We start from the raw sequence: 26,980 nt of genomic DNA, 5'->3' as shown, positions 1-26,980 counted from the left end.
CTGAGTGAGCAGTGCTAGCCTACAGCGGGTTGAGTCTGCATTTTTTGATGACTAAAGAAGTTGTGCACCTCTTATGTGCTTATTGGCCATTTTAATATTCCTCTTTCCTAACATGTCTCTTCTTGTCTTTTGCTAATATTTTAATTGGATTGAAGATATTTTCCTAATCACATTCCATCCAATGAGCTCCTCTCACCCTACTCTGATCCCCCTCCCGTAGCTCCTGAGGTAGTGGCGGGGCATCCCTCCCCAGCAGTGACGCACCTGCCAGTCCCGCCACCCCCAGCCCAGCCTCCACGCCGCCCCAGGCTCACCTCCTCGGCTGCCTCACTGTGGCATCCCCCAGGGCTGCTGGAATCAGTGCGGCACACTAGAAGCTTGAGCAGAAAGACTGATCGTCTCGTGTTCTCGAGGCGAGAAGTCCAAGATCAAGGTGTGGCTGCGTCTGTCCCCTCCGAGGCTGTGAGGGAAGACTGTCCCAGGCCTCTCCTGGCTTCCCGTAGCTCAGGTATTCCTGGGCTTGGAGATGGCCTTCTCCCTTTCTCCTCACTCTGTCTTCCCTGTGTATGTGTCTGTCTCTGTGTCCAAACCTCCCCTTTTTAGAAGGACGCCTGAGTCCTCTTGGAATAGGGCCCACCCTAATGACCTCATCTTAACTTGATCACCAGCAAAGACCCTTCTTCATGCATTACCCACTAGTCCCAGGGCCGCTGTCACAGGTAATTCACAGGATGAAGACTGCAACATTCTGCTGGGGACACAATTCAACTCATAATACTCACATCCCCCCTTTATTAAAAACCTCCGGCGGCTTCTTCTGTCACCTGCTGAATGAAGTAAAGGGTCCCTCAGAGTGACTTCCAAGGCCTCCCACGGCCTGGCCTCTCTCAGGCTTCCAGTCTCCTCGCCCACACCCCTTGCTCCAGCGCCAGCAGAGGGCTTACTGTCGCCCAGCCCCCCAGCTCCGTGTTCGCACTAACTCAGCTCCCTCTGCCTGGACGGCCCTGCTCCTCCCTTCCCTGCTGGCCCCTCCCTCCATGCTGTTCCACCCAGCCCTGCAGGTGCAGGCCCTGAAGAGCCTGTCCTGACCCCTCATTGTTAGAATCCACCAGGCTCCAGGCACGCTGTTGTTAGGACCTCTAGCACAAAAGTCAGCCGTGTACCTGCCCACCTCCCTCTGTCCTACTGCCACTCTCAGTTCAGCTCAAGTTCACCCTCATACCTGCCGCATTTGCCCACAGAGCAATGACTGACCTCTTGCTGGGCACCAGGCACTGGTGCTGAGCGCTGAGCGCTGTGTTCATCGTCTCCTTCAATCCTCAAATTAAGAAAAAGAGACAACAGGCCCAAAGTGGAGTCACTTGTGCTCAGCCCACATCACCAAACTGAGATTTAATGCCTAAGCTAACTGTAGCGCTGGCTCTCCTGGGGACGTCATCCTAACGAGCCAGTCCGGAATTTCCTGGTAGCACTACTGAAGTCATCCTCCTGAAAGACCCATGCCGCCCCCCGCGGAAGGTGATCTTGCCTGAAACAGTCGGTCCTTTGCTAGAATAACTTCCTTGTCTCGCCTCGCCTCCTTCTGCCTGAGGAAGTCTCTCATTTTGTCCAGCTCCTTAGCGCTCCTTTCTGTCTGCTGGATGGGGTGCTGCCTGAGCCGCGACCTGTCGAATACAGCCAACAAGACCTTTAGATTCATTGAGTTGAATTTTGTTTTTAACCCGAGTCACAAGGAATTGTGGCACAGAGCACAGGGCAGTGAGCTGTCAGCACCACCCCCAGTGAGGGCACCACCAGGACTGGACGGCGGTGGTTCGTCTGTGTCCCTACAAACCTTTTGCATCTGATTGCAGGGGATTCCAAGCCCACCTGAGGTTCTGAGAGACTGAAGCCAGAGGGCAAAGACCCTGGGGGCACGGCAGTTCCCAGTGGGATGAGGGAGACAGTCAGCAGAAGAGCTGAGAAAGAAGGCCTGAGGACGAGCCGAGCTGGGTCAAGTGGCTCAGCTAAGCGGAGGACAGCGTCCGGGAACCCGGAGGGACAGCCCCGCGGCTCAGTCACCTACAAGGCCCAGAGCACCTAGCACAGGGTTTGGCACCAAATATGTGTCAGTTAAGTGTCTGCTGGGTGAAGAGAGATGGGGGGTCAGGAGAGGGAAGAAGATAAAGGCCTTTATGGCCTTGAAAGACCTAGTCAAATTTCCTGATTCAAAATAGGGCCCCCACCCTACTTTAAATTCTTTGTAGTTTTTCAACGTTCCTTGCCCTCGTGTTAGCCTTGGCCACCTCTGGTTCCTCTTCCTTCCTCTCCCCTAACCTCACTCTTCCAGGCCTTCACCCATCACTCTCGGGTCAGTTCTTTGTCCCAACTGACTTGGCCTGCCAGGGCATTCTGCACAGCTGATGCCTCTCCTCTGCAAGCACAGAATTCCCTTGGCTTCCAAGGTGTCAGCCTGGTTTCCTCCGACCTTTCTGGCTGCTCCTCCTTGCCTCCCTGGCTTTCTTCACCGGACGTCCCCTGGGCTGGTCCCTGGACCACTCTCTCCCTCTTCCCACTCTCTAGGTGCCCCATTGCCTTGTGGGGTTAGGTACATCTGTCTGCCAATGACTCCCACATGTGCTTCTTCAGGCTGCTCTCCCCTGAACGCAGGTCCAGTGTCCAGCTATGGGCACGGCGTCCCCGTTTGCATTCCTAACCGGGTACTCTAGGGCCAGACGCCCAAAGCTGAGTCCCGGACATCTCCCCACACCTTGATCCTCCCACAGGCCTGTTCCTCCCAGGTAATGGCGACTCCATTCCTCCAGTCGCTCAGAACAGAAACACTGGAGTTCTCCTGACTCTTCTCTTTCTATCACATTCCACATGTGATCTGTCAGGCAATCCTACCGGCTCTGCCTTCAAAATATATCCAGAATTCAACCATTTCTTAGCAACCCCTCAGCCCCACTGTACCCAAGCCACCACCATCTCTCCTCCGAAGTACTAGACAGCCCCCTAGCTGGCTTCCCCGCTTCCTCCCTTGCCTACCCAACATCTATTCTCCGGTCAGCAGTCAGAACGCTTGTGTTAAAATATAGGTCAGATCAGGTCACACTTCTCTGTTCAAAACCCTCCAACAGTTTCCCACGTCAGAGGAAAAGCCAAAGCTGCCCACCCCACCCCCCCAACATCTTGTTACCTCTCTGACCTCTCCCACTCCACTGTTCAGCCACATGGGGCATATCCCTGCCTCAGGGCCTTTGCACCTGCTGACCGCCTCACCCCCTTTACACCCATCTGCTTGGTTCATTCCCTTGCTTTCTTCTGATCTCTACTCGAAAGTTACTTTCTCAGTGAGGTCTCTGCATTAGTCTGCTCGGGCCGCCATAACAAAGTACCATAGGCTGGGTGACTTAAACAACAGACATTTATTTTCTCAACTCTGGAGACTGGAAGTCTGAGATCAAGGTGTTGGCAGAGTTGGTTCCTTCTGAGGCCTCTCTCCTGGGCTAACAGACGGCCGTCTTCTCCCTGTGTCCTCACGTGGTCCTCCCTCTGTGTGTCCTCATCTCCTCTTCTTAGAAGGTCACCAGTCATAGTGGATTACAGCCCACCCTAATTATCTCATTGTAGCTTAATTACCTCTTTTTTATCGTTATTACTTTGTGTGTGTGAGGAAGATTGTTGCTGAGCTAACATCTGTTGCCAATCTTCCTCTATTTTATGTGGGTCTGAGGAGCAGCATGGCCTGAGGAGCAGGGCTGGGTCCCCCCCCCAGGATCCGAACCTGCGAACCCCGGGCGCCAAAGCGGAGCCTACGGACTTAACCGCTACTGACTGCTGTGCCACCAGGCCGCGCCTTAGTGACCTCCTTAAACACCCTATCTCCAAATGGAGACATATTCTGAGATACTGGGGCTTAGAGCTTCAACATAAGAATTTGGGGGGACACAATTCAGCCCGTGACAGTCTTCCCTGACCACTTTATCTAAAATTTCATCCTGCTCCAACGCACAACCTTCATTTCTCTCTTTCCTGCTTCTATTTTGCTCCTTAGCACTTGTCACGGTCTGTCACCCCGTGTGTTTTAATGATGTAGAGTGTTCCTCGTCTGTTTCCCCCCCTCTGGAATGGAAGCCCCACGAGAGCAGGAGTGTATGTCGTGTTCCCTGCAGCACTCCCCAGGCCTCTAACAGAGCCTGGTACGTGGCCGGCACCATGCAGCATTAACACATATAATTAATAAATATGCAATTAATGAATTAAAGCCACAACTGTTTGCAAGGCCTCCAAACATCCTGGTGCTCATATTTCTTTCTCTGATTATTTTTATTAAAGATTTTTTAATGAGCTTTGCAAATGGACTCAGCGTCTGAGGCACTGCCGTCATCACCACCGGCTTTTGCTCATTTATCAGCAGACTGGCTTCTCCCTGGTACCTTTCCCTCGATCCAACTGCAAAAGGCCTTTTCGTTTCTTAACCTCTTTTTGGCACCAGAAGGCATGTAGTTTTTTTCCTTCGTGCCCTTCTGTTTGGTATTTAAAAACATACCCTGAGAGGCATCCACGCAGCTCTTTTTCCTCCAGTGAATTTCTGTAATTGTGGGCCTTTCTTTGAGAAGACTCAAAATCTAAAGAGTCCAAAATGCCACAGAAGTCAACTAAAGAAAGGGGGATCACTTTCCCAAAGATCCCTTTGTAAAAATTCTTTGCCTCTTAGGAATTTGGGGTGCACTTCCTTGACGGTGGTTTTCCCCCCGGGCGTCGGCGGTGTGGACGGTTGCCCGCATCTTCCCTCCACTTCGTGAGCCTGCCCGCCTGCCCGGCGGCGGAGACAGCTCCCTGGCGTGTCTTTGGTGAAAGGCCTTTTCCTGACCTTTTCATTTTTCCCCCTAGAATTTTTAAATGGCTCCCCTGGGCTCCCAGTTTTGGAGTCAAGGGCTTGTGGAGAACAGGGCAGCAGGGCAGTGATTTGGGTTAACGAGGAGGAGTCGGGGGAGGGGTCCTGTCCACACGCTCTGCTCCCCAGAGCCCCGTGCCCCTCGTGGCCTCCTTGTACCTACTTGTGACAGATGGGAAAGGCGTACCACAGAATGGGCTTAAAGGATTTCACAGACAGTCCCCCTTGTCTCCCAGGACTTCACCGTCGCGAACATGGACAGGGCTGCTGATGCAAGCCCAGGACTGCGGATGCAGAAGCATCTGCAAGGGCCTCTCACCCTCCTATTGCAGAGGAGGAAACTGAGGTTCAGAGAGGGGGTGTGACTTGCCCGAGGCCATCCAGGGGTGCCTGGAGGGACCAGGAGAGAAGGCCAGGCTTCCCTGAGACATCCTGGATGGGGGCTCCAGGGGCCGTGGAGCTCAAGGGAGGAGACAGCGCTCTGCAGGCAGCCAAGGGGGGTGTCGGGTTGAGGGCTCCCGCTCACTTGGAGCTCACCTGAGTGCGCACCACCAGTGGGGGCACAGCCCGAGGTCCTGTCCCAACAGAGAGCAACACAGGTGGCAAGAGGGGCCTGGGCAGAGGTGCCATGGGCCAAGAGCACTCCCCCGCTGCACAGGTGGCCGGGAGACGGCCCTGCCTGGGGACCGATGGGGAAGGGACAGGGACCGTGGTGGAGGACGCTCGTGGTGCGCCGCCGTGTCCAGGCGGTCTGCAGCAGTGGGCAGCGGGAGAGGGCAGCGGGCGCTCTTCCTGGCGGGTACCGCCTGGGTTGGGGGCCCGGGGCTGGTGTGTTGAATTAAGAATGTATGGATGACGACCTGCTGAATGAGGAGGCGCCCACGTTGGGGAGCACCTGAGCTCCCACTTCGTGGAAGTGAAAACCCGGGTCATTTTGATTGAAGGTGCTGTTTCAATACAGTCACACAAAGGAAGTCAATCACCACATCTATTACTTACAGATCCTAGAAATGGGGGTGAGGGGGTGCCCACTGAGCTGGGCGGAGGGCAGTCCTCCTACCCCAGGTCAGGAGGGAGCAGGAGATAGAGACCAGGGTAGCACGAGCCTACGACTTATAAGGTGGTTGGCGCCGAGGTCACTAACTTTCACGGGCTGAACTCTAAGTGGTTACTTTCAAGGTAAGCCTGGAAAAGCAAAGCAGGAACTTAGAGGGCCCCCTGAGCTCGGGTCTTATCTAAATGTCCAGACTCTGGGTGTGAGCAGGTTGGCATACTGTGAAATGCCTAGGCAGCAACTCAAAATAGCTGTTTTATCATCACACCACCCGAGGATCTGCTGTGTGACTCGAACAAGTGACTCACTCAGCCTCAGCACTGGGGGAGCAGCTCCTCGGGTCTCCCTTGTCTTGTCCCTTCACTGCTGTATCTTCAGCCTAGTCCAGTGTCTGGCATAGAACTCAGCAAATGTTTGTTGAGTGAATGAATGAGATATATTTCCAGACCCCAAATCACACACAACCTCAAAATGACAGTCAAGCCGTGTGACCACAGGCAGGCCGCCTAACCTCCCAAGATCCCAGCTCCCTCGTCTCTAAAATGAGATGCTCTGCAAGGTCCCTTCTACTTCGAATATTCTCAGATTCTCTGAAGTTCTCCAAATTAAAAATAAATTTCTCATCTACTAAGACCAAACATAATTGCCCAATACTTTGTGTAGACATGTAGATATCTACAGAAATATATAGAGAGATCTCTCTCAACATGAAGAGTTTAAACGTAAGCTATGTCTAAACGTCAGCTGCCAAGTATTCTGTTTAACCTTTAAACACAGGTCTGGTTTTGTTCCTAAATGAGCAAACGGTGAAGGCCCCTGGGTGAACAGGCAGCCCTGAGAGAAGAAAGGCAAGGCCAGTGAGGGGTGGAGGGTGAGGGCCGGCCGCCACCTTAAAGGCATTTCAGAGGAAAGAAGGCAGGAAGCCAAGTAGGACAGAAGAAAGAGAAAATGGACAAGAAAAACACAAGTGAGAAGAGGGAGTGAAGTGAAAGCCAATGTGAAGGGCAGGGAGACTTCTAGAGCCAGAGAATTTGACAGATTTCACAGGCAGGGGTCACTTCCTTCATTCGTGTTCTTCTTAAGCATGTCTGTTGCATCGGCCTGTGCAGAGCAAATGTCCTGTGGCATTTAGCCCTGCGCTCCTGCCAGCAGCTGAGTAGAAGAAACCCAGAGGCCACAGGAGAAAGTGAGAGAGGGCTGAGCAAGCCTACAGGCCTACTGGAAACATTTCCATAAAATGGAAACTATGCCACCTTTACAAAGAACGCGGCAATTCCGTAGTAGGGATCTGGACAGAGAACTTCTCTGAGACAGAGCGAGTGAGAAAAAGAGGAACAGTGTTGATGGCAGGCTTTCACCCAGGTAACAAAAAAAGAGAGTAGAGCCCCATGAGAGAGCCACACACATATTCACAGACAGCCGTGTCTATGCCTGGATATACATAGAAAAGTCTGGAGTGACTCCAGGGAATCCTTACAGACGCTGTCCTTGGGGGAGGGACGGAGGAGTTGAGGGAAGAGAGGCATGTAGCTTTCATTGCGTACACACCTTTCTATGCAGTTTTAATTCTTTAATGTGTGGATGTCTTTCTTTATTTACAGTTAATTACTAGTGAACTGCTACTAAAAACGTCATTTTTAGGCTCTTCTTCGGTGGTTCTGGTTTTTCCTGCCTCTCTCTCCTGGAGAGTCTCAGTTCCCTCCTTGCAGGCCCTTGACGAAGGACTCGTGTGCGTGCCAGCCTAAATCTAGTTAAGATGTTTCTGTTTCTTTTCTTTTCTTCCATATTTCTCCTTCATGGGAGCACTGTCAGCAGCTTTGAAGCTCTTCTCCCATCCGTCCTCTGACCCTGCTCTGCCAGGTGGCAGACGCACCTTCCTCGGGCACACAGGCCCTTGAGATGCCCCCAGACCGGCAATCAGGGCTCTCTGAGAAGACTTACAAAGAAAAGTTAATCCCTAGCTCTCCTTTGTTGGGTCTTTCATTTCTCTTTTTTTAGAAATTGTAACACACACATAAAATTTCACCATTTTAAGCATTTTTAAGTGTACTGTGGCATTAAGTGGATTCACACTGTGTGAAATCATCACCTCCGTCCATCTCCAGAACTTTTTTATCTTCCCAAACTGGAACTCTGTCCCCATTAAACACCAACTCCCCATTGCCACTCCCCCAGCCCCTGGAACCTCCATTCTACTTTCTGTCTCTACGAATTTGACTGCTCTAGGTACTTCATATGTGTGGAATCAATATTTGTCCTTTTGTGTCTCGCTTATTTCATTCAGCATAATGTCCTCAAGTTTCATTCATATTGTAGCATGTCAAAATTTCCCTCTTTTTTTTTAACCTTTTTGTTTCTTTTTGTGAGGAAGATTGGCCCTGAGCTAACATCTGCTGCCAATATTCCTCTTTTTGCTTGAGGAAAATTGTTGCTGAGCTAACATCTGCGCCAATCTTCCTCTATTTTATGTGGGACGCTGCCACAGCATGGCTTGATGAGTGGTGCTAGGTCCACACCTGGGATCCGAACCTGCAAACCCTGGGCCACCAAAGTGGAGCACGTGGACTTAACCACTATGCCACCAGGCTGGCCACTCAAAATTTCCTTTCTCTTTAAGGCTGAGTAATATTCCATTGTGTGTATACACCCCCTTTGTCCATTCATTCATCAATGGGCACTTGGATTGCTTTCACTTTTTGGTTATTGTGAATAATGCTGCTATGAACATGGTATGCAACTATCTCTTGTTTTTAAATCAAATCTAGTGAGGTATAATTTATATACAACAAAATTTATCCATTTTACATGTGTGGTTTGATTAACGTTGACTAGATGCAGAACATTTTTATCACCTCAAGAAGTCCCATGTGACTCTTTGCAGTCAATCCCTTCCCCCAGCTCCTCAGCAACCACTCACCTGCCTTCTGTCACTATGGGTTAGTTTGCCATTTCTAGAATTTTACATAAAAGGAATGAGACAGAAAGTGCTCTTTTGAACCTGGCTTCTTTTGCTCAGCACAGTGTTTGGAGATTCAGCTCTGTTGACACACATCGATAGTTTCTCCTCTGTTGCAGAGTTAGGCTCCCATTGCATGGGTCCACCACGTTTGCTCATCCGCTCAACAGCTGATGAGCACTGGGTTCTTTCCAGCGTGGGGCACTTGTGAATCAAGCTGCTAGGAATATTTGTGTATAAATCTCGGGTAGACAGATGCTTCCTATTCTCTTGGGTAAATAAATATCTAGGAGTGGACTTGCAGGGAAGTATGTGGTAAGTTTATGTTTAACCTTATAAGAAACTGCCAAACTGTTTTCAAAGTGGTCACGTCCTTTTACATTCCCACCGGCACTATATGAGAGCTCAAACTGCTCCCAATCTTTATCAACATGTAATAAGGTCAGTCTTTTCCAGTCTGGTCATGTGAAGTGGTATCTTATTGTGGCTTTAATTTACATTTCCTTGACAACTAGTGATGTTGAATATCTTTTCACATCCGTATTGGTCATTTGTAGATCTTCTTTGGTGAAGCGTCTGTTCTTTTGTCTATTTTTTTTAAATTGGATTGTTTATCTTATTATTGAGTTGCAAGTGCTTTCTATATTCTGGGTACAAGTCCTTTGTCAGGTAGGTGTATTGCAAATATGTCTATCTCCCAGCCTGTGGCCAAGCTTTTTGCTTTTTAAATAGTGTCCTTTGAAGAGATTTTTCTTTTGATAAAATCCAACTTATGGATTGTTTTGGTTCACGTGCTTGTGTCCTATTTATCCTGTTATATTTGCCTTCCTTTGTTCATCATCAGTCCCAAGATTCAGTCCTTGCGTGGAGTGGGAGTTCTTCTGTTTTCATCGGGGCCTAGAGCTCCTTTGTATGCACACACTGCAGGGTAGTTATCCATTTTACTGTGGACGACATGTGGGTTGTTTTGGCCATTACGCATTTTCCTGCTATGAACTCTTGTACATGGAACCTGGGGCACTGTGCATGTATTTCTGCGGGTTTATAGCAGAGTGGGGCTGCTGGGTGACGGGATATGTGTAACTTCAGCTGTATTAGACAATACCAAGAAGTTTCCAAAAGTAGTTGAGCTCATTTACACTCCCGCTAGCAGTCTGCAAGAGTTCCAGTTGCTTTACACTCTCACCAATACTTTATATTTTTATCCTTTTCATTGTTACTAATCTGGTGGGTGCATAGCGGCTATTCATTTTTCAGCTCTTCTTTTCAAATATATGTATTTTAATTAAGGCCATAAATTTCTTTCTGAATACTTCTTTAGTTGCATCTAATGATTTTTTTAAATTTTTTTTTCAGATGTACATGATATTTCGAATTCTGTGTACATTACATCATGTTCACCACCCGAACACTAATTATAGTGCATCTCCTCCCATGGGACCCTAGTCACCCCTTTTGCATCTAATGATTTTTAAAAACATTTTTATCATGAAAAATTTTAAATGCATCCAAAAGTGGAGAGAATAGTACAATGAACTCCCACATGTTCATTAGCCAGTTTCAACAATTATCAGCTTGGTGCTAATATTATTTCATTGCTGGGTTATTCTGAAGCAAATCCTAGACAGCATATCCTTTCATCTGTACATATTTTAGCATTTAACTCTAAAAGGAAATGATCTTTTTAAAAAGAAACACAATATGATTACATCACACTTAAAGTGTAATATAACATACTTAAAAATAACAAATCCCTGATATCATCAAATATGCAGTGCTCAAATTTCCCTATATCATAGACATCTCTAAGCTAATTTCTTAGAATCAAGGTTCAAACAAGGTCCACACATGGCATGTTCACATGCCTCTTAAATCTCTTACTCTGCAAATTCCCGCCACACTGCTCATCTTCTCTGCCTCATCCTTTATCATTCCCTGCAAGTTATCTGCTGAGGAAACTGTGTCTTTTAGCCTGCAGAGTTTCTCACATTCTAGATTTTGCTGATTGCACTCCTGTGGTTGTGGGGAACCTCTTCCTCTGTTTCTTGTACTTCCTGTAAACTGGTAGATTGAGGCTCACTCAGGATCAGGGTGATTTTCTGCAAGCCTATTCTCACTGGTGATGGGAAAAGCACGTGATGCGCTGGATGTCTCTCTTCCTGTGTGCTAGCATCATGTGATGATCTTTGTTTAGATCCACTATTTCATATGGGTTGCAAATAATTCAGCTCAAAATATTTTCTAATTTTTATTCTTCTGTGGCCTGTGAATTATATAAAAGTATATTTCTAATTTCTAAACATATGGGGACTTTCTGGCTATCTTTTTTGTTATAGATTTCTAGCATAACCACACAGTAGTCAGAAGACTTCTGCTGTGTGATTTCAATTCTTTGGCATTTGTTGAAACAAGCATTATTGCCTAGTATATGGCCAGTTTCTAAAGATAATGCATATTCTGATATTCTTGCGTGCTGCTTTATGTGTCCATTAGGACAATTTTATTAATCTTGTTCGATTATCTCGTATCATGACTGATTTCTGCCTGCTGGTTCTATAATTTACTTAGAAAAGTCTTTTAAAATCTCCCACTCTATGCTTTCCCATATACGAGCAATGAACAAGTGGAATTTGAAATTAAAAACATATCACTATTTACATTAGCACCCCGCAAAATTAAATACTTGGGTATAAATCCAACAAAATATGTACAAGATATATATGAGGAAAACTACAAAACTCTGATGAAACATATCAAAGAAGAACTAAATAAATGAAGAGATATTCCATGTTCCTGGGTAGGAAGACTCAATATGTCAACATGTCTGTTCGTCCCAACTTGATCTATACATTCAACGCCAGGAAAATAAAAACCCCAGCAAGCTATGCTGTGGATACCAACAAACTGATTCTAAAGTTTGTATGGAGAGGCAAAAAAACCCCAAAACCCAGAAGAGTCAAGTGAACATGGAAGAACAAAGTCAGAGGACTGACACTACCTGACTTCAAGACTCACGAAAACTACAGTAACAAGGCAGTGTGGTGTGGGCCAAGAAAAAGACAAACAGATCAATGGAACAGAACAGAGAGCCCAGAAACAGTCCCACATAAATATGGTCAACTGATCTTCGACAAAGATGCAAAGGCAACATAATGAAGAAAAGATAATCTTTTCAACAAATGACCCTGGAACAACTGAACATCCACGTGTAAAAAAAAAATGAATCTAGACACAGATTTTACACTCTTCACAAAAATTAACTTAGAATGGATCATAAACCTAAATGTAAGATGCAAAACTATAAAACTCCCAGAAGATTACACAGAAGACAACCTAGATGACCTTGGTTAATGCTATGACTTTTTAGATACAACTCCAAAGGCACGATCCATGAAAGAAATAATTGATAAGCTGGACTTCATTAAATTTTAAAACTCTGCTCTGCAAAAGACAATGTCAAGAGAACAAGACAGGCCAGACTGGGAGAAGATGTTTTCAAAAGATATATCTGATAAAGGACTGCTATCCAAAATACATGAACAACTCATAAAATTCAACAATAAGGGCACTGGCCCTGTGGTGGAGTGGTTAAAATTCAGCATACTCTGCTTCAGCGGGCTGGGTTTGCAGGTTCAGATCCCTGGTGGGGACCTACACCACTCGTTGGCCATGCTCCACACATAAAGTAGAGGAAGCCTGGCACAGATGTTAGCTCAGGGTTCAACTTCCTCAGCAAAAAAAAAAAAAAAAAACAATAAGAAAATAAACAACCCAATTAAAAAATGAGCAAAGGACCTGAACAGACACCTCACCAAAGAAGACATACAGATGGCATGCAAGCATATGAAAAGATGTTCAACATGTCATTAGAGAGTTGCAAATTAACATAACAATGAGATACTATTAGAATGGCTAAAATCCAAAATACTAACGACATCAAATGCTGGTGAGGATGTGGAGCAACAGGAACTCTCACTCATTGCTGGTGGGGATCCAAAACGGTACAGCCACTTTGGAAGACAGTTTGGCAGTTTCTTAAAAAACTAAACATTCTCTTACTATACGATCCAGCAATCACACTCCTTGGAATTTACCAAAATAAATAGAAAACTATGTCCACACAAAAACCTACACATGGATGTTTATAGCAGCTTTACTCATAATCGCCAAAACTTGGAAGCAACCAAGATGTCCTTCAGCAGGTGAGTGGATAAACAAACTGTAGCACATTCAGACAATGAAATGATTATTCAATGATAAAGAAAAATTTCCAAGCCATGAAAAGACACAGAGGAAACTGAAATGCATATCACTAAGTAAAAGGAGCCCACGTGAAAAGGCTGCGTACTGTGTGATTCCAACTGTACGACATTCTGGAAAAGGCAAAACTCGAGACAGTAAAAGCTCAGTGTTGGCAGGGGTTAGGGGAGGAGGAATGAACAGGCACAGAGGATTTTTAGGGCAGTAAAACTATATCTGGTACTACAGTGGTGGATGCATAATTACATATTTGTCAAACCAGTAGAATGTACAACACGGGGGTGAACCCTGATGTAAACGATGAGCTGTTGGGGGTTAGGACGGCTCACGTGGATTTGTGGGTTGTAACAGAGGTCCCACTCTGGTGGGGGGTGTTGGTAATGGGGAGGCTACACACTTGTGGGTACAGGGGCTGTATGAGAACCTTCTATACGTTCTGCTCAATTCTTCTGTGAATCTAAAACTGCTCTAATAAATAAAGTTTACTAATTTAAAAAGAAATTTCTATTACTGTAGATTTTAAAAATTTATTATAGTCCTGCCCTGTTTTTGCTTTATATGTTTTGGAATCATGTTAAGTGTGTATAAATTTAGAATTTTTCTATCTTACTGGTGGATTAAAACTTAAGACATTAATCTCTTTATTTTAGTAATTTCTTTTGTCTTAAATTCTATTTTACCTCATATTAATATAGCTATAGTAGCTTTCTTTTGATTAGTAATTCCATGATATATCTTTTCGTATTTTTTATTTAAAATTTTTAGTATCCTTATGTCTTTGCTATTTCTCTTATAAACAGCATATAATAAGATTTTTAGTTTTTTTCCCTAACAATCTTTGTCTTTTAAATGGAGTGTTTAGTCTATTTAGGAATAATTTAATTACAGACATATCCAAGCCTATTTATCCTGGGTTTTCTACTTAATCTACTTGTCTGTGTTTTTTCTCTTCTTTGTTCGTTTCTTTGGTTTTTATTATTATGTTTTATCATCCTATTTCCCCCTTTTATTATTTTGGAAGTTATACACTCTGTTTCTATTCTTTTAGTGGTTCCCCTGGAAATTTAAATATGCATCCTTAATTTACTGATAGCTAATATTAATCAAAACGATGCAAGGACATTAAAACACTTTAACTCAATTTATCCTCTCCTCACTCACATGAAATTGTCATCTTGTATTTTTAATTATATACTATACATAAACATGTGTGTGTATAATCGTTTAGATTTACCCAAAATATTTTCCCAAATATCGGTTTAACATTAGAAAAGCAAGCAACATTTTGGTCACGCTGACAGATTATAGGAGAAAAAAAATCGCATGAATTCTCAATAGATGCAAAAAAAGCGCTTGATAAGTTGCAATATCTATTCATGATAAAAACTCTTAAAAAACTAGGAATCGAATGAATCTTCCTTCATCTGATTGAGGGTGTGCCTGCTCTTACCACTTCTATTCAACATCGTGCAGAAGGTCCAAACCAGTGCTGTGAGGCCAGAAAAAGAAAAAAGGTATAAACATGGGAAAGGAAGAAATAAAACACTCCTTTTTAGAGATGATATGACAATATAGGTAAATAATCCAAGAATCTGTAGGTAAATTGTTAGAATTATTAAGTGAGCTTGACAAGGTTTCTGGATACAAGATGAAAAACAAAAATCACTGATATTTCTGTATACTAAAAAGAAACAGAAAATAAATTTTTAAAACGTTACTATTATTTTTTTGTGAAGAAGATTGGCCCTGAGCGAGCATCTGTTGCCAATCTTCCTCTTTTTGCTTGAGGAAGATTGTCGCTGAGCTAACATCTGTGCCAATCTTCCTCTGTTTCGTATGTGGGACGCCATCACAGCATGGCTTGATGGGCATTGTGATGCATGCCACCAAAGCGGAATGCATGAACTGAACCACTATACCACCAGGCCGCCATCAAAAGGTTATTTTTAATAGTTTCAAAAATATTAAATACCCAAGAATAAAGTAACAAAGCACAGAACCTCTATGCAGAAATCAATAAAAATTTTTGATAGAAATTAAAGTAGTCTTAAACAAATGTATCATGTTCAATGAATGGGGGAATCAAAACTGTTAAGATGTCACTTTTTGCCAAATTGATTTTAAGGATCAATGCAGTGCAATGATTGTGCTTACAATAAAGTGTCACTAGGATTTTTTATGAATATGATAAGCAAATTCTAAAAATAAAGGGACATACAAAAGACCTAGAAGCGTCAATCACTCCTAAAACAGAAAAACCAGTTAGGAAGACTTGCTTTACTCAATATCAAGAGCTATCATAAAGCTACAGTAATTAAGACAGGCTATACAGCTCAATGGAACAGCACAGTTCAGCGATGGACCTATGCATATACGGACATTTGATGTAGTGCAGTGGTGAGAAAACAAGGGCTGTTAGAACTGTATACCCATATCAGAAGAAAATGAACCTGGTCCCCTACCTCAAGCTATGAACAAAAATCAATTCCAGATATATTAAAGAATTAACTATGTAAGCAAAACAACAAAGCTGTTAGAAATTACAGAGAATATCATTACAATCTCAGGATAGGAAAAGACTTCTTAATCTGGGCAGAAAAACCACTACCCATAAAGGAAGATACTATTGGACCGGATCACAGTAACATGAAGAACTCTGTTCATCAAGACACCATTAAGAAAGTGAAAGGGCAAGTTACGGAATGGGAGAAGATAAGTGTGTAACTGACAGAAGACTCATCCAAAATGTATAAAATACTCCTACAAATCAATAAGAAAAAGACAATTTCCTAGTAATACAGACAAAAGACTTGAACAGACAATTCACAAAAGAGGAATTTCAAATAGCCAATAAACACATGAAAAGGTGCTCACCCTCATTAGCAATCAGGAAAATGCAAAACAGAACCACAAAGAAATTCCACTACACATCCTCTGGATTGGCAAACATTAAAATGATTTTAAATATCAAATATCGAAGAGGATGGGTAATAACAGGAACTCTCCATACACTGCTGATGGGAGAAAAATAGTGATGCAGTAACTTCTGAAAACTCCTTGGCAATATCTCGCGCAGTTGAAGTCACACCTACCCTATCATCCAGCAATTCCCTTCCCAGGAATATACTGAGAGGTGTGTCTGCAAACGTGCACAGGAGACCTACACAGGATTAAATATAGCAGTATCGCTGTAATATACTAGTTTGTATAGTTTGTAACTCAACAGAAATAACCTAAATCTATATCAACTTTAGAATGTATAAATACATTTTGGTATAGTCGTACAATAGAATATCACACAGCCATGGAAATAAATGAGCTCTAGCAACACACAACGTCAGGAACAAATCTCACAAACATGTTGAGGGAAGCCAGGTGCAAAACGCACAATTCCACTTCTGTGAAGTTCAAGACCAGGCAAACCGAAGCTATGGTGTTTAAGAATGCATACCTAGGTAGTAAAATTTTTTTAAAAATTAAGGAAAGTATTTACCACATAAGTCTGGGGACTGTCTTTGCTTGGGAGAGAAGAGTGCTGTTAGAAAGGGGCTTTCAGAGTCAGGGGTTTCCAGACTGCTGCTCTATTCTTTGAACTCATTGATTTTACAGAGGTATTCACTTTATACAGATTCATTAAGCTATACGTGTTTTATGTACTCTATTTTCACAGTAAAAACGAGCATAAAAATGATGTTGGGGAACAAAGTCTCTTCTTCTCCGGGCCTGTTCACATCTTCATGTGATGCCTGAAACTGCATAGGAAGGCAGCTCGGGCAGGAGCCAGCTGAAGGCAAAGTCCAAACACCACAGAGGGTGGAGCAGCTTGGTGACAGACGTCACACAGCCTGGAAGCCCCAACAAAGGCAGGCTGCAGCGGCTGGTTTGGGTCTGCTTTGTTTTGTTTTCCTTGCCAATTTTAATAGAATTACTTCCTTGGCCCTCTAAAGCTGTTCTTTCAATATTCCCTATTATTCAGTTTTCAGATTTACAACTTTCAATCAAGAACCCTACGGGGATGTCAAGTTAGGGGTTCTAGTCAATTCTAGGTTTTTTCCTTAAACAAGAGCTAGACAAACTTTTTAAAAATTGTATAATTATTCTATTTTGCAAGAGGTCCTTATCTTTAGTAAAGCCTTCATCACTGTCTCCTGTTACCATTTTCTCTGGAAAACTATGATCAGATTCAATCATTTTGACATATTGACTGCAACTGCTTTTCTAACCTTCTTTCAAAAAGAAAATTAAATCAACCAATTTTATTAAATGTAACCTCAATTAAACAATTAGCACTTGTTTGTACATGGGGCAGAGCCTTAGTCCTAGCAAAGAAATTTTATGTATGAAGGTTTTTCTTTACTTTCTTCACAAGAGACTTTAAACTTAGGATACCAATTAAAAGGTTTTATATGAAATTTTCAAAAATAGAAGATTCTAGGGCTCATAAAGCTGATTAAAGCCAATTTAAATAACTGGAGAGGTGATCCGAACGGCTTGTGTCTCCACACATTAACCAAATGTTTTTTTCAACGCACATTCATAGAACTCCCAATGAGCCATACCAGGCCTGCAGTTCTATATTGTAAACACAGGTGACTGGTTTATCTCAGTTCACCAGCTTGTCTGTGCTTGCTTATCTTTGCGTGTGTATAAACTGAAAGTGGTTAGTTAAAAACAAATGTGGCATCACAGAGAATGTTTAATTTTCTCTCTCCATATTTTTGTGAGGAAGATTGGCCCTAAGCTAACATCTGTTGCCAATCTTCCTCTTTTTGCTTGAGGCAGATTGTTCCTGAGCTAACATCTGTGCCAGTCTTCCTCTATTTTGTGTGTGGGACGCCGCCACAGCATGGCTTGATGAGCAGTGTGTCGGTCTGAGCCCAGGATCCAAACTGGCAAACCCCAGGCCACGAAAGAGGAGTGTGTGAACTTAACCATTACACCACCGGGCTGGCCCCTAATTTTTTTTTTTTTGAATGTCACTTAAATGTGGTTTTCAGAAATGTCTATTTAGGAAAGAGTTAAATGTTACAACATTTTTTTTCTTGCCAACAAGAATGTGCATCTCACACTCCAAAAGTTTGCTGACAATAGTCACAGGAAAACAATTCCTTATGACTATCTCTGTCTAGTGTTTTAAAAGATCTCAAAAGTTAAAAGCCTCCCATACAGGGTTTTCCTTATTTCAGGCAAAAATTACATCTGCCACCTCTCTGAGGTTTTATGTCATTAGTATACCAATATTTAGGCTCCTTATTAATAGAGCAAGGAATCTCAGTGAAGCCCAATTTGCAGCTGTCACCCGGGAAAGAAAATCCACGGGTCTGTGCTACATGCATAACCACACCAGCTTACCTAACAAACCCACCCTGCCCCTTAACAGAGATTTATTAACAAATGAGTTAGGTCTTGCTCTGGGGATTGTCGGCTTCTAACTGGATGACCCTGCTCAAGAATCCCAGACATTTGCCAACATAAAAAAAGACCTACATGGTCTTCTGAGTTCATTTACAGAAATGTGTTGCTTGAATTTTTAGATTTCTTGAAAGCCACATCAAGGATATCGAGCTTTCTCTCCCGACTTGTCATAGTAACTCTGCTTACTCTGTTCTGCCAACAAGGACAGTTATTTTTCCTCTTTTCAATATGCCTTTCCATTATCACCACCATTGACCTACATCTCGCACATTATGAAAAGATAAGAGGAAGGACAAAAACCACCACATACCACCCAGGCTGTAATATGGAAAACCGGCAACAATGATTCTCACCTAAATTTAGAGCTAGAATTGTCCACCTGACAGACTCTGGTGTTCAGTGAACACACACAGTTGTCACCAGGCTACAAAGGAAGGCAGGCACCACCTGGGAAGCTGAGAGAGGCTTTAAAGGAATGATTCCTGGAACCCTAGTGACTGAATGCATGGCAGCAGATTCCAACATTGGTGGACCCAGGCTCTCAGCAATATACACAGTAATCAAGTGTATGATCATTTTCCTCCCACATCTACCTTCTGATACAGAGGGAAAAGGCCAGAAGGGGGACAACAAAGAAATAAGAGCACCCTCTCTGCAGAGATCACTCATGAGTTGGCTATAAATGGAATTATATTATTCAAATTATATCTTAAACATAATATAAATACAGTGGGGGGTGCTGACACTTAAAAGAAGTCTATAGTACATTCTTTGGTCATATTATTTCCTTTGGAGAAAAATCAGAATTGCTGTATATTGAATTCACTGAAAGCAAGTAGTTTGTAGCAGCAAAGGCAAGAAGTCTAATCCACTAACCCACTAATAATTGCATGGTACAGAGACGGAGTCTTGGGTCCAAATCATGGTTAAGTAAGTAAAGAAATTAAGGAAAACCATTTCTTTTCCGGAGATGACACGATTACATGGCCCAAAACTTGAATGGCATGAGGTTTAGAACAAACATCTGCCATAGGTACTATTCACGTACATTTCCTAATTCCTAAATTCCTAACTCCGTGTGAAAGAGCAGCATATCAAGTTCGGAGGCCACTCAAACTTGTACCTGTCTCACCTCCCTACCCAACGCAGCTGTCAGTTTCCCAAGGCTAAATCTGATTTTCTGGAATCTGCCTTATATCTAAAGTTCTAAAGGATAAGAGGAAAGTACAGGAGACATCAAAACAGATGACCAATGTTCAAGACCTTGACTTCTGGCAAAACTTCCTAGATTACATAATCAGATAAACTTAGATGAGAAAAAATACTGCTTTGTTCCACGTCTAGAAGCTACTTGCTATTGCAACTGTCTCTCATTTCTTTGGTTGGATGAATTGCAATCCTTTTAGAAGATTTTCAAATGGATTTCCCTAAAAAAATCCCAAGTGAATTTATAACACTATTTTCTTTGGAAAAGGAAAAAACCATCTATATTGTTGGCATTTAAACATATATATATATAAATGAAGACTGGAATTTCAAAGCAAAACTCATGAACTTATACGTGCCATATAAAGAGGAACATGAAAAGGCTAGTATTTTTAAGTCTCTGTATATAGACAAAGAAATGGAATTTGAAATATTTGGGAGAAAAATTCCACATGCAAGACAGACATCCAAAATGGCTCAACATAATTTATTTTTTTTTATGTTAAAATGTACAGAGTTCTTTTGAAAGTACTTGCTAGAAAGGGGGAAAAAAGTGATATTACATACAAGGAGAGGAAGGGAAACCAACTGGCCCAGGAGCGCATGACATGGAGAAATACAAAGGCATCTAGGCACCCCTTCCCCTTAGCTTACAAGTCACCAGGAACGAAGTACAAAGAGGTTACAAAACAGGAAAAGCAAATATAAACAGACAGGAATAGACTCAGCTTCATTTGTACATGCGGCTTTTAGAGGCATCTGGAGCTCTATTCACACACTCTAGAGATCTCTTTAAAGAGAATTTTTATCTTTCTTAAAATAGTTTTTAATATTCTACAACAAAGATAAAAAATTTTAAAGATGGAATGAAATGAAAAAGCTCTTATTTTAAAAGGCATCAAAGTCACTAACAGTGAGTTTTTAAATTTCTTTTTTAGAAGATTACCCAAGTTATCTTGCTAAAAATACATTTTTTTTTTTAAACAGAAGTGAAAAAATGACAGGTACCAATATTACTGTGTTGGATAATTTCTTTTATAATATAGAAAAGAAGATTTTCTCTATAATAGTTCTACAGTCACAAAAAGGCTTGTGGAAAAGGGAGCTGCCCGATTGAATTTTTTTTTTAAGAAACAAACAAAACCAAACACAACCGCAAACCAACAGAAACTGAATTCACGGCCCTCATTTCAACAGCTTCTCCTTCTGCCTTGACCCACCCTCCTCCCAATATACCTCCCTCCCTCCCGACCCACCCCATCCCCACCCCAACCAGGAAGCAATGACAGAGCTGAAGATGTAGGCAGAGGGCAGCACAGTGCACTTTCTACACAGATGACTGGGAACTGGAACAGTATATACAGAGAAACTGGGTCCTACACAGCCTTGCACATGCTCAGAATTGATAGCGGTAAGATGTGGAATTCTGCCTTTTTCTATCTAACACATTTAATTGAGAAAGTCAATTAAAGTGTATTAAAAAAACCAACAAACCTGTGCATTTGAAAAAATTTAATGCCTAATTAGTACTTCAAAAATTTATCTATATAAAATGTACAAATAAAGGAGAGTATTTAATGCTTACAGGTATTTCTTTAAGCAGTACTTCCCCCTTTTGGATATTTGACTGCACATACCAAGTGGTATAATAGTTTCCATCTTCTAATGATGGAACATATATATATATATATGTGTGTGTGTGTGTGTGTGTGTGTGTGTATATATATATATGTGTATATATATATATATATATATTTTTTTTTTACCTATCCCTGGAGCAAGTAATAGGAAGAGAATGGGCAAACTGGCTGCACAAAAGAAAATGGAATTGGGAGTAACATAGGAGCCGGCTAAAACCCTCTGTCCAGATTTGCCTGACTATGCTGGTGGTTGGTTTATCCCTCTTCTCTTTAGCCACTCACAGGAGAGGGGCTGGTGCAATCTGATTCACAGGGGATGAACTCAGGATCTCAAAAGACAAATGAAAACTAGAGGTATGTATCATTGAAGTAGCTATAAAACTCACACCATGATCTCCCTCACGACACACATTCTGCATCATCTCTTCCAACATAAAGTAAACAGTGTCAAAGGTTTGTCAGGTATTTTTCAAATCACTGAAATGTACAGTCATCCACCAACACTTTATGTAAGAATGGAAGAGGCTAATTACTGGGGACTGCTGTTTGAGTTTAATTAGAGTCAAAGGCTCAAGAATCAAGACCCTTAGCATCTCAAAGTACATACTGAAAACAAGAGGCTGCGTGGAATATGTGCATTATGGCTGATTCACCAGGTGGTAAAAAGCAAGAGGTTAATTTCCTCTTTTTTGATTGTTAATTGATCATCTCTATCCCTCCAAGGATGAATTAGGATTGCAAACAGCTTTCCTCTGAGATTCTGCTGTTAATTGAGACTTACAGTATTTTTGTGTCTCTGAGTGCTGAGTGGGAATAATAAAAAAACAAAATGAAAATTATATTACACTTGATTTAAGAAAAACATTTCAATGAAGTCCATCTATAAAGAAACATTCTTGGGTAAAGGTTTCAAGAGGTGCGTGTGTGTGTGTGTGTGTGTGTGTGTGTGTGTAGGGAGTGGAGGGGATTTTAAAAGGAGAAGCATTTTCCTGCCTCACTTTCTTAATAATAATAATAATAATATTAACAATAATAATAAGTTTAAGGAGCTTGGATTGTTCTCCATGTCCCCATCCGAGTCTCCCGTAAGTGCCTCCTGCTGGAATGAAGTAGGAAATGAAAGGTTGGGTTTGGAGGAAAGGGTCTGGTTAATCCTCGAGATGTGTACATAACATTTAAAAATGACAACATTGGGAGCTGCAAACAGTGAGGAGAAACACACATCTGAAAATAAAGAGAATTCACTTTTACACAAATTCTGTCCACGTGGTGTGTAAAGAAAGTAAGGCTCTTTTTAATTATGAAAAGATTTTGTGCATGTTTCCCCTATCCCCAAATCCATTTTTAGATGAGTTCTATTGTAAAATGTTCAAGATTGTGAAGAAAACCAAAACCCAGAACAAAATGAACCCAAAAAAAGAGAAGACCAGGTTTTCTAAAAAATAAAATAAACCAAAGAAAAATTCCTCTAAATCTACAGCAATATTTTAACTGGAAAAAAGGTCCATTTTTCTCTGGTTTGTCAGTATAAAAGGTTCCTTTATTTATATATATTTAAGTTTTTAATTGCAAGTTCATCTTGCTCATCTTCTCATGTAAGGTCCATTGAGTGACTGCTTGGGCACACCAGCAGCATTCATGTAGCTGTGATGGGAGGGGCCAGTGTACATCATGTTTCCATGAGGGTTTGGCTGCATAGGCTGCTGGGTATAGGCCTGGCTCCCCATCATCCCCATCTGCATCTGCATAGGATACTGTGCTGTCTGGTTCATGTAAGCAGGGTTACTATGGTAACTGCTGTTCATCATAGGCTGTGTCATTCGATAGCTGTTCATGGCATTCAAAGTGTTCATATTCATGGAATTGACATTATAGGCAGGGGTTGGCATTAAATTAACCCCCATGTTCATGCCACGCTGAACAGCCAACGCACGAGGGCCAGCCTGCATGGCCACAGCTGGTGGGCTGCGGCCATACAGCTGCTGCTGGTGAGCAGCTGCAGAGGGCAGTGGCGCAGATTTGGAGCGGATGGAAATATGCCCCTTGACTGGCATCTGCCCCTGCAACCTCTGAGTGTGAGGAATGCCAATGTTGGTGGCAGACATGTTGCACTGTAGCAGAGGTGACGTGAGGTTCATGGTAGTGGATGCCAAGTTTGGGGGCGGTGTCATGGTGGCTTGTGCTTGAGGGGTTCCCGCTAATGGATGAGACGGAGCTAGCTGAGCCAGTCCTGTATTAGACAGAGAAACACTGGTTGCATAGGAAGTCACAGCAGGAGAATGGCTATAAGGCATGGCATGAGGGTCCATAATGGTGTTAGTCAGCTGCTGCAACTTGGCTAAACTGAAGGTGGCTGACGGTTGAGAGTAGCTGCCGGCACCAAAATCCCCTGGAATCCTCTCATAGATACTTATGTTCCCAGTGCTTCCAGATTCTGGTATCTCCATTATCATAGGCGCTGGAGTGAAACTGTTATTCATACTACACTGTGACAGGGGGGGCTGCTGCGGGGGTGGGGGTGGGGGTTGAGGCTGCTGGGGCTGAGGCGGCGGTGGCTGCTGCGGCTGCTGGGGTGGTGGAGGCTGTGGTGCTGGTTGTTGTTGTTGTTGTTGTTGTTGCTGCTGCTGCTGCTGCTGCTGTTGCTGCTGTGGTGGTGGCGGCGGCGGCTGCTGCTGGTTACTAGGAGGCCTCTCCACCACACAACTCTGAGGTGACTTGATGTTGCAGTTGGTAGCAGGCTGGACATTGTTCTGCTGTATCATGCTGCAGCTGTTGCCCATGTTTGCCATTTGCTGAGTGACAACACAACTGCTCTGGGTGAGGCTGCTGGAGGATGACAACCCACCATAGGAGCAGCTGCTCTGGGAAGAGTTATTCCCACAAATGCTGCCACCCATCGTGGAATCATAACTGCTAGGGTTCTCATAGTTTTCTGTGGTGCTCTCGATGCTGCCCAGATCACTGAAGCCACTGTCTACCACCTGCTGAGAGTGGTCTGATACGGAAGGCACATCCATCATGGGGCTGGTCTCCATGTTCTGCATAGAGGGTGCGGACAGGGATCCTTGTTCTGGGCTGATCTGGGTATAACCACTTTCAAGGGCAGGCACATTGGGACTGCTGACTGAACGGACGGACTGGCTAGGATGAGACTGAACAGAAGATATGGGACTATTATGTTCTGAAGCCTGGCAGTCTTCAACCATTGACATCTGAGGGTCTTCATCAGCCTGGGTATAACTCTGCAGGGTCTGACAAGCTGCCAGAGTCTCTTCACAGTCCTGGTAGGCTCCCTCATGCTCATTGCTTTCTTCTTGAGTCAAAGATTGCACTGCTTGCACGGTTTCCAGATCCAGTTCACTATGAGGAATCTCTTCTTCCTCTTTTAACTCAATTAATTCTTCTTTAGAGTTTGAATCTTCTTCATGATCATCCTCAGACCCTGGCATATGCTCCGATACCACTGATGTTTCATGGGAAGTCTGCTCCTCTTCAGAATCTGGTTCTGTTTCATCTTTATCCTTTATATTCTCCCTACTGCTCTGCATACTAGTATCTAAAAAAGACTCCTGACCACCAGGCTCCTCCTTGACGTCTTCTCTAACAGGCTGATCCTCTAGCTCTTTTATCTTTGTAGACTCCAGATGACCGTCATCTTCATCATCTGCATCATGGTCTTCATTCCGGTTTGTTTCCACAGTCACTTCGTCCTCCTCCTCCTGCTCCTGCTCTTCCAGTTCTTGTTGCTCTTCCTCTGACTGCCTCTGTTCTTCTAGGCCACGGGGTTTCTCTTCTTCCTCCTCTACCTCAGGTTCTTTCATTTCTGTCTCAGGACTATTGCTGCTATCCACTGGAGAAGCCGCTCTAACTTCACTGCTGGTTGTATCTTCTTCTTCTCCCTCTTCAACCTCTTCTGCTTCCACATGCATCTCTTCTTTCCTGTCTTCAGTTAAAGGCAAGTCTTCTTTTGGTTCAACAGTTTCTTCATTCTCTTGAATTTTGGGTTTACGTCCAGGTTTAGGAATGGGGACAATGGGCTCAACAATGCATTCTTGAGCAGAAACGGGTATGATTTCCCGATTCAATTTAAATCCTGGTTTGCGACCAGGTCTTTTCTTCCAGTGGATTGGTTTGCGGCTCTTGCCTTTGGGCCATCCCTTTTTCTTTTTCATAGGCGTGGATGTATCTGGCTCAAGTGGAGAATCCTTCACATCACATTTTCTCAAGAGAGATACTGGCTTTAGGATAGGAGTATCTATACAAGAGAGATAAAAAATAATAATAAAAATAGGTTACACGATCTAGTGCCTTTTTCTGAGACTACATGTACAACAGACATGATCTTATTAATCATCACAAACTCCTGATTATCTTTCAAGTTAAGAATCTAAAGGAGAAATCTAATTAACAACATCTTCTAAAGTCACATAGTGAATTGGCAGAAAAATCACAGATTCCTGGTCAACATTCTGCTACCATCCACTAGTTAAAATCAGTTCAAGTTGGGGCTGGCCCCATGGCTGAGTGGTCAAGTTCGCGCGCGCCACTGCAGGCGGCCCAGTGTTTCGTAGGTTCGAATCCTGGGCGCAGACATGGCACTGCTCGTCAAGCCACGCTGAGGCAGCGTCCCACATGCCACAACTAGAAGGACCCACAACGAAGAATACACAACTATGTACTGGGGGGCTTTGGGGAGAAAAAGGAAAAAATAAAATCTTAAAAAAAAAAAATCAGTTCAAGTTTATCATCACCATTTGTATGGCTTTGGGAAGTTACTCTAAGATTCAGTTTCATTATCTATAAAATGGAGCTAAGCTTTATAAAGATGCAAATACTAAGTAGTTATTACAGCTACTTTAGACAAGTTGCCTTCATTGTATAAGTTACAAATTAACTCATTTCTTCTCCTTTTTTTTCTGTTTGCAATTTATATTTTCTCTCTGGTTTTCTTAGTTTCTATAAAATCATTACTTCAGGTAGTAACATAAGCCAATTACTCTAGGCCATGATTAAGCAATCCTACATGAATAATTGATCAATCAATGTCGTGTCTGTATGGGAATAACTGCAGGGCGTTTAGTCTTAGACAAATATTGACCTGAAGAAAAAGTTAAAGTACCAATGACAATGGTTTATTAGAAATAAATTTGATATTATCATTATTTCTTCCCCATTAATTTTTTCTATTTTAAAAAATTGTAGTAAAACATACATAGCATAAAATTTACCATTTTAACCATTCTTAGGTATACAGTTTGGTGTGACATTAAAGTACATTCACATTTCCCATTAACTTTTAAAAGGAAGAACACCAAAGCAACAACAGGATTTTGGGCAGAGAGCTAAAAAGGTATAGTAGCAGTAATAACTTGAAAATAAACACAGGAAATGGCTGCCTCAGAGAAAATTTGTGCAAGTCAACAGGAACTTAAACAGGGGATACTATTTTAGTCTACGATGATCCAAGACAGAATTTTACAAAAGTGCCAAATTTACAGAATAAATTTTTAGTTATATATCTCAAAATATAACATACATAAATATATATAAGTATAAAATATAATAAAACT

The 26,980-nt window shown here is 42.9% G+C and overlaps 1 protein-coding gene across 2 annotated transcripts in view; it reads right to left on the bottom strand.

The window, feature by feature from the left end:
- Positions 1-22,830: 22,830 nt before the first annotated feature.
- KAT6A (lysine acetyltransferase 6A) overlaps positions 22,831-26,980 on the bottom strand; it is a 114,185-nt gene continuing 110,035 nt past the window's right edge. For both annotated transcript variants that reach the window (XM_044751078.2, XM_070500106.1), the window contains exon 17: positions 22,831-25,665. In XM_044751078.2, the coding sequence (XP_044607013.2) occupies positions 22,994-25,665 (2,672 nt within the window). In that variant the 3' untranslated portion in view covers positions 22,831-22,993. The remainder of the gene's footprint in view (positions 25,666-26,980) is intronic.

The sequence above is a fragment of the Equus asinus genome, chromosome 27, assembly GCF_041296235.1.
Source record: "Equus asinus isolate D_3611 breed Donkey chromosome 27, EquAss-T2T_v2, whole genome shotgun sequence".
In the NCBI taxonomy this organism is placed as follows: domain Eukaryota; kingdom Metazoa; phylum Chordata; class Mammalia; order Perissodactyla; family Equidae; genus Equus; species Equus asinus.
The sequence above is the reverse complement of the archived record's forward strand: the minus strand, read 5'-3'. Positions and strand labels throughout refer to the sequence as shown.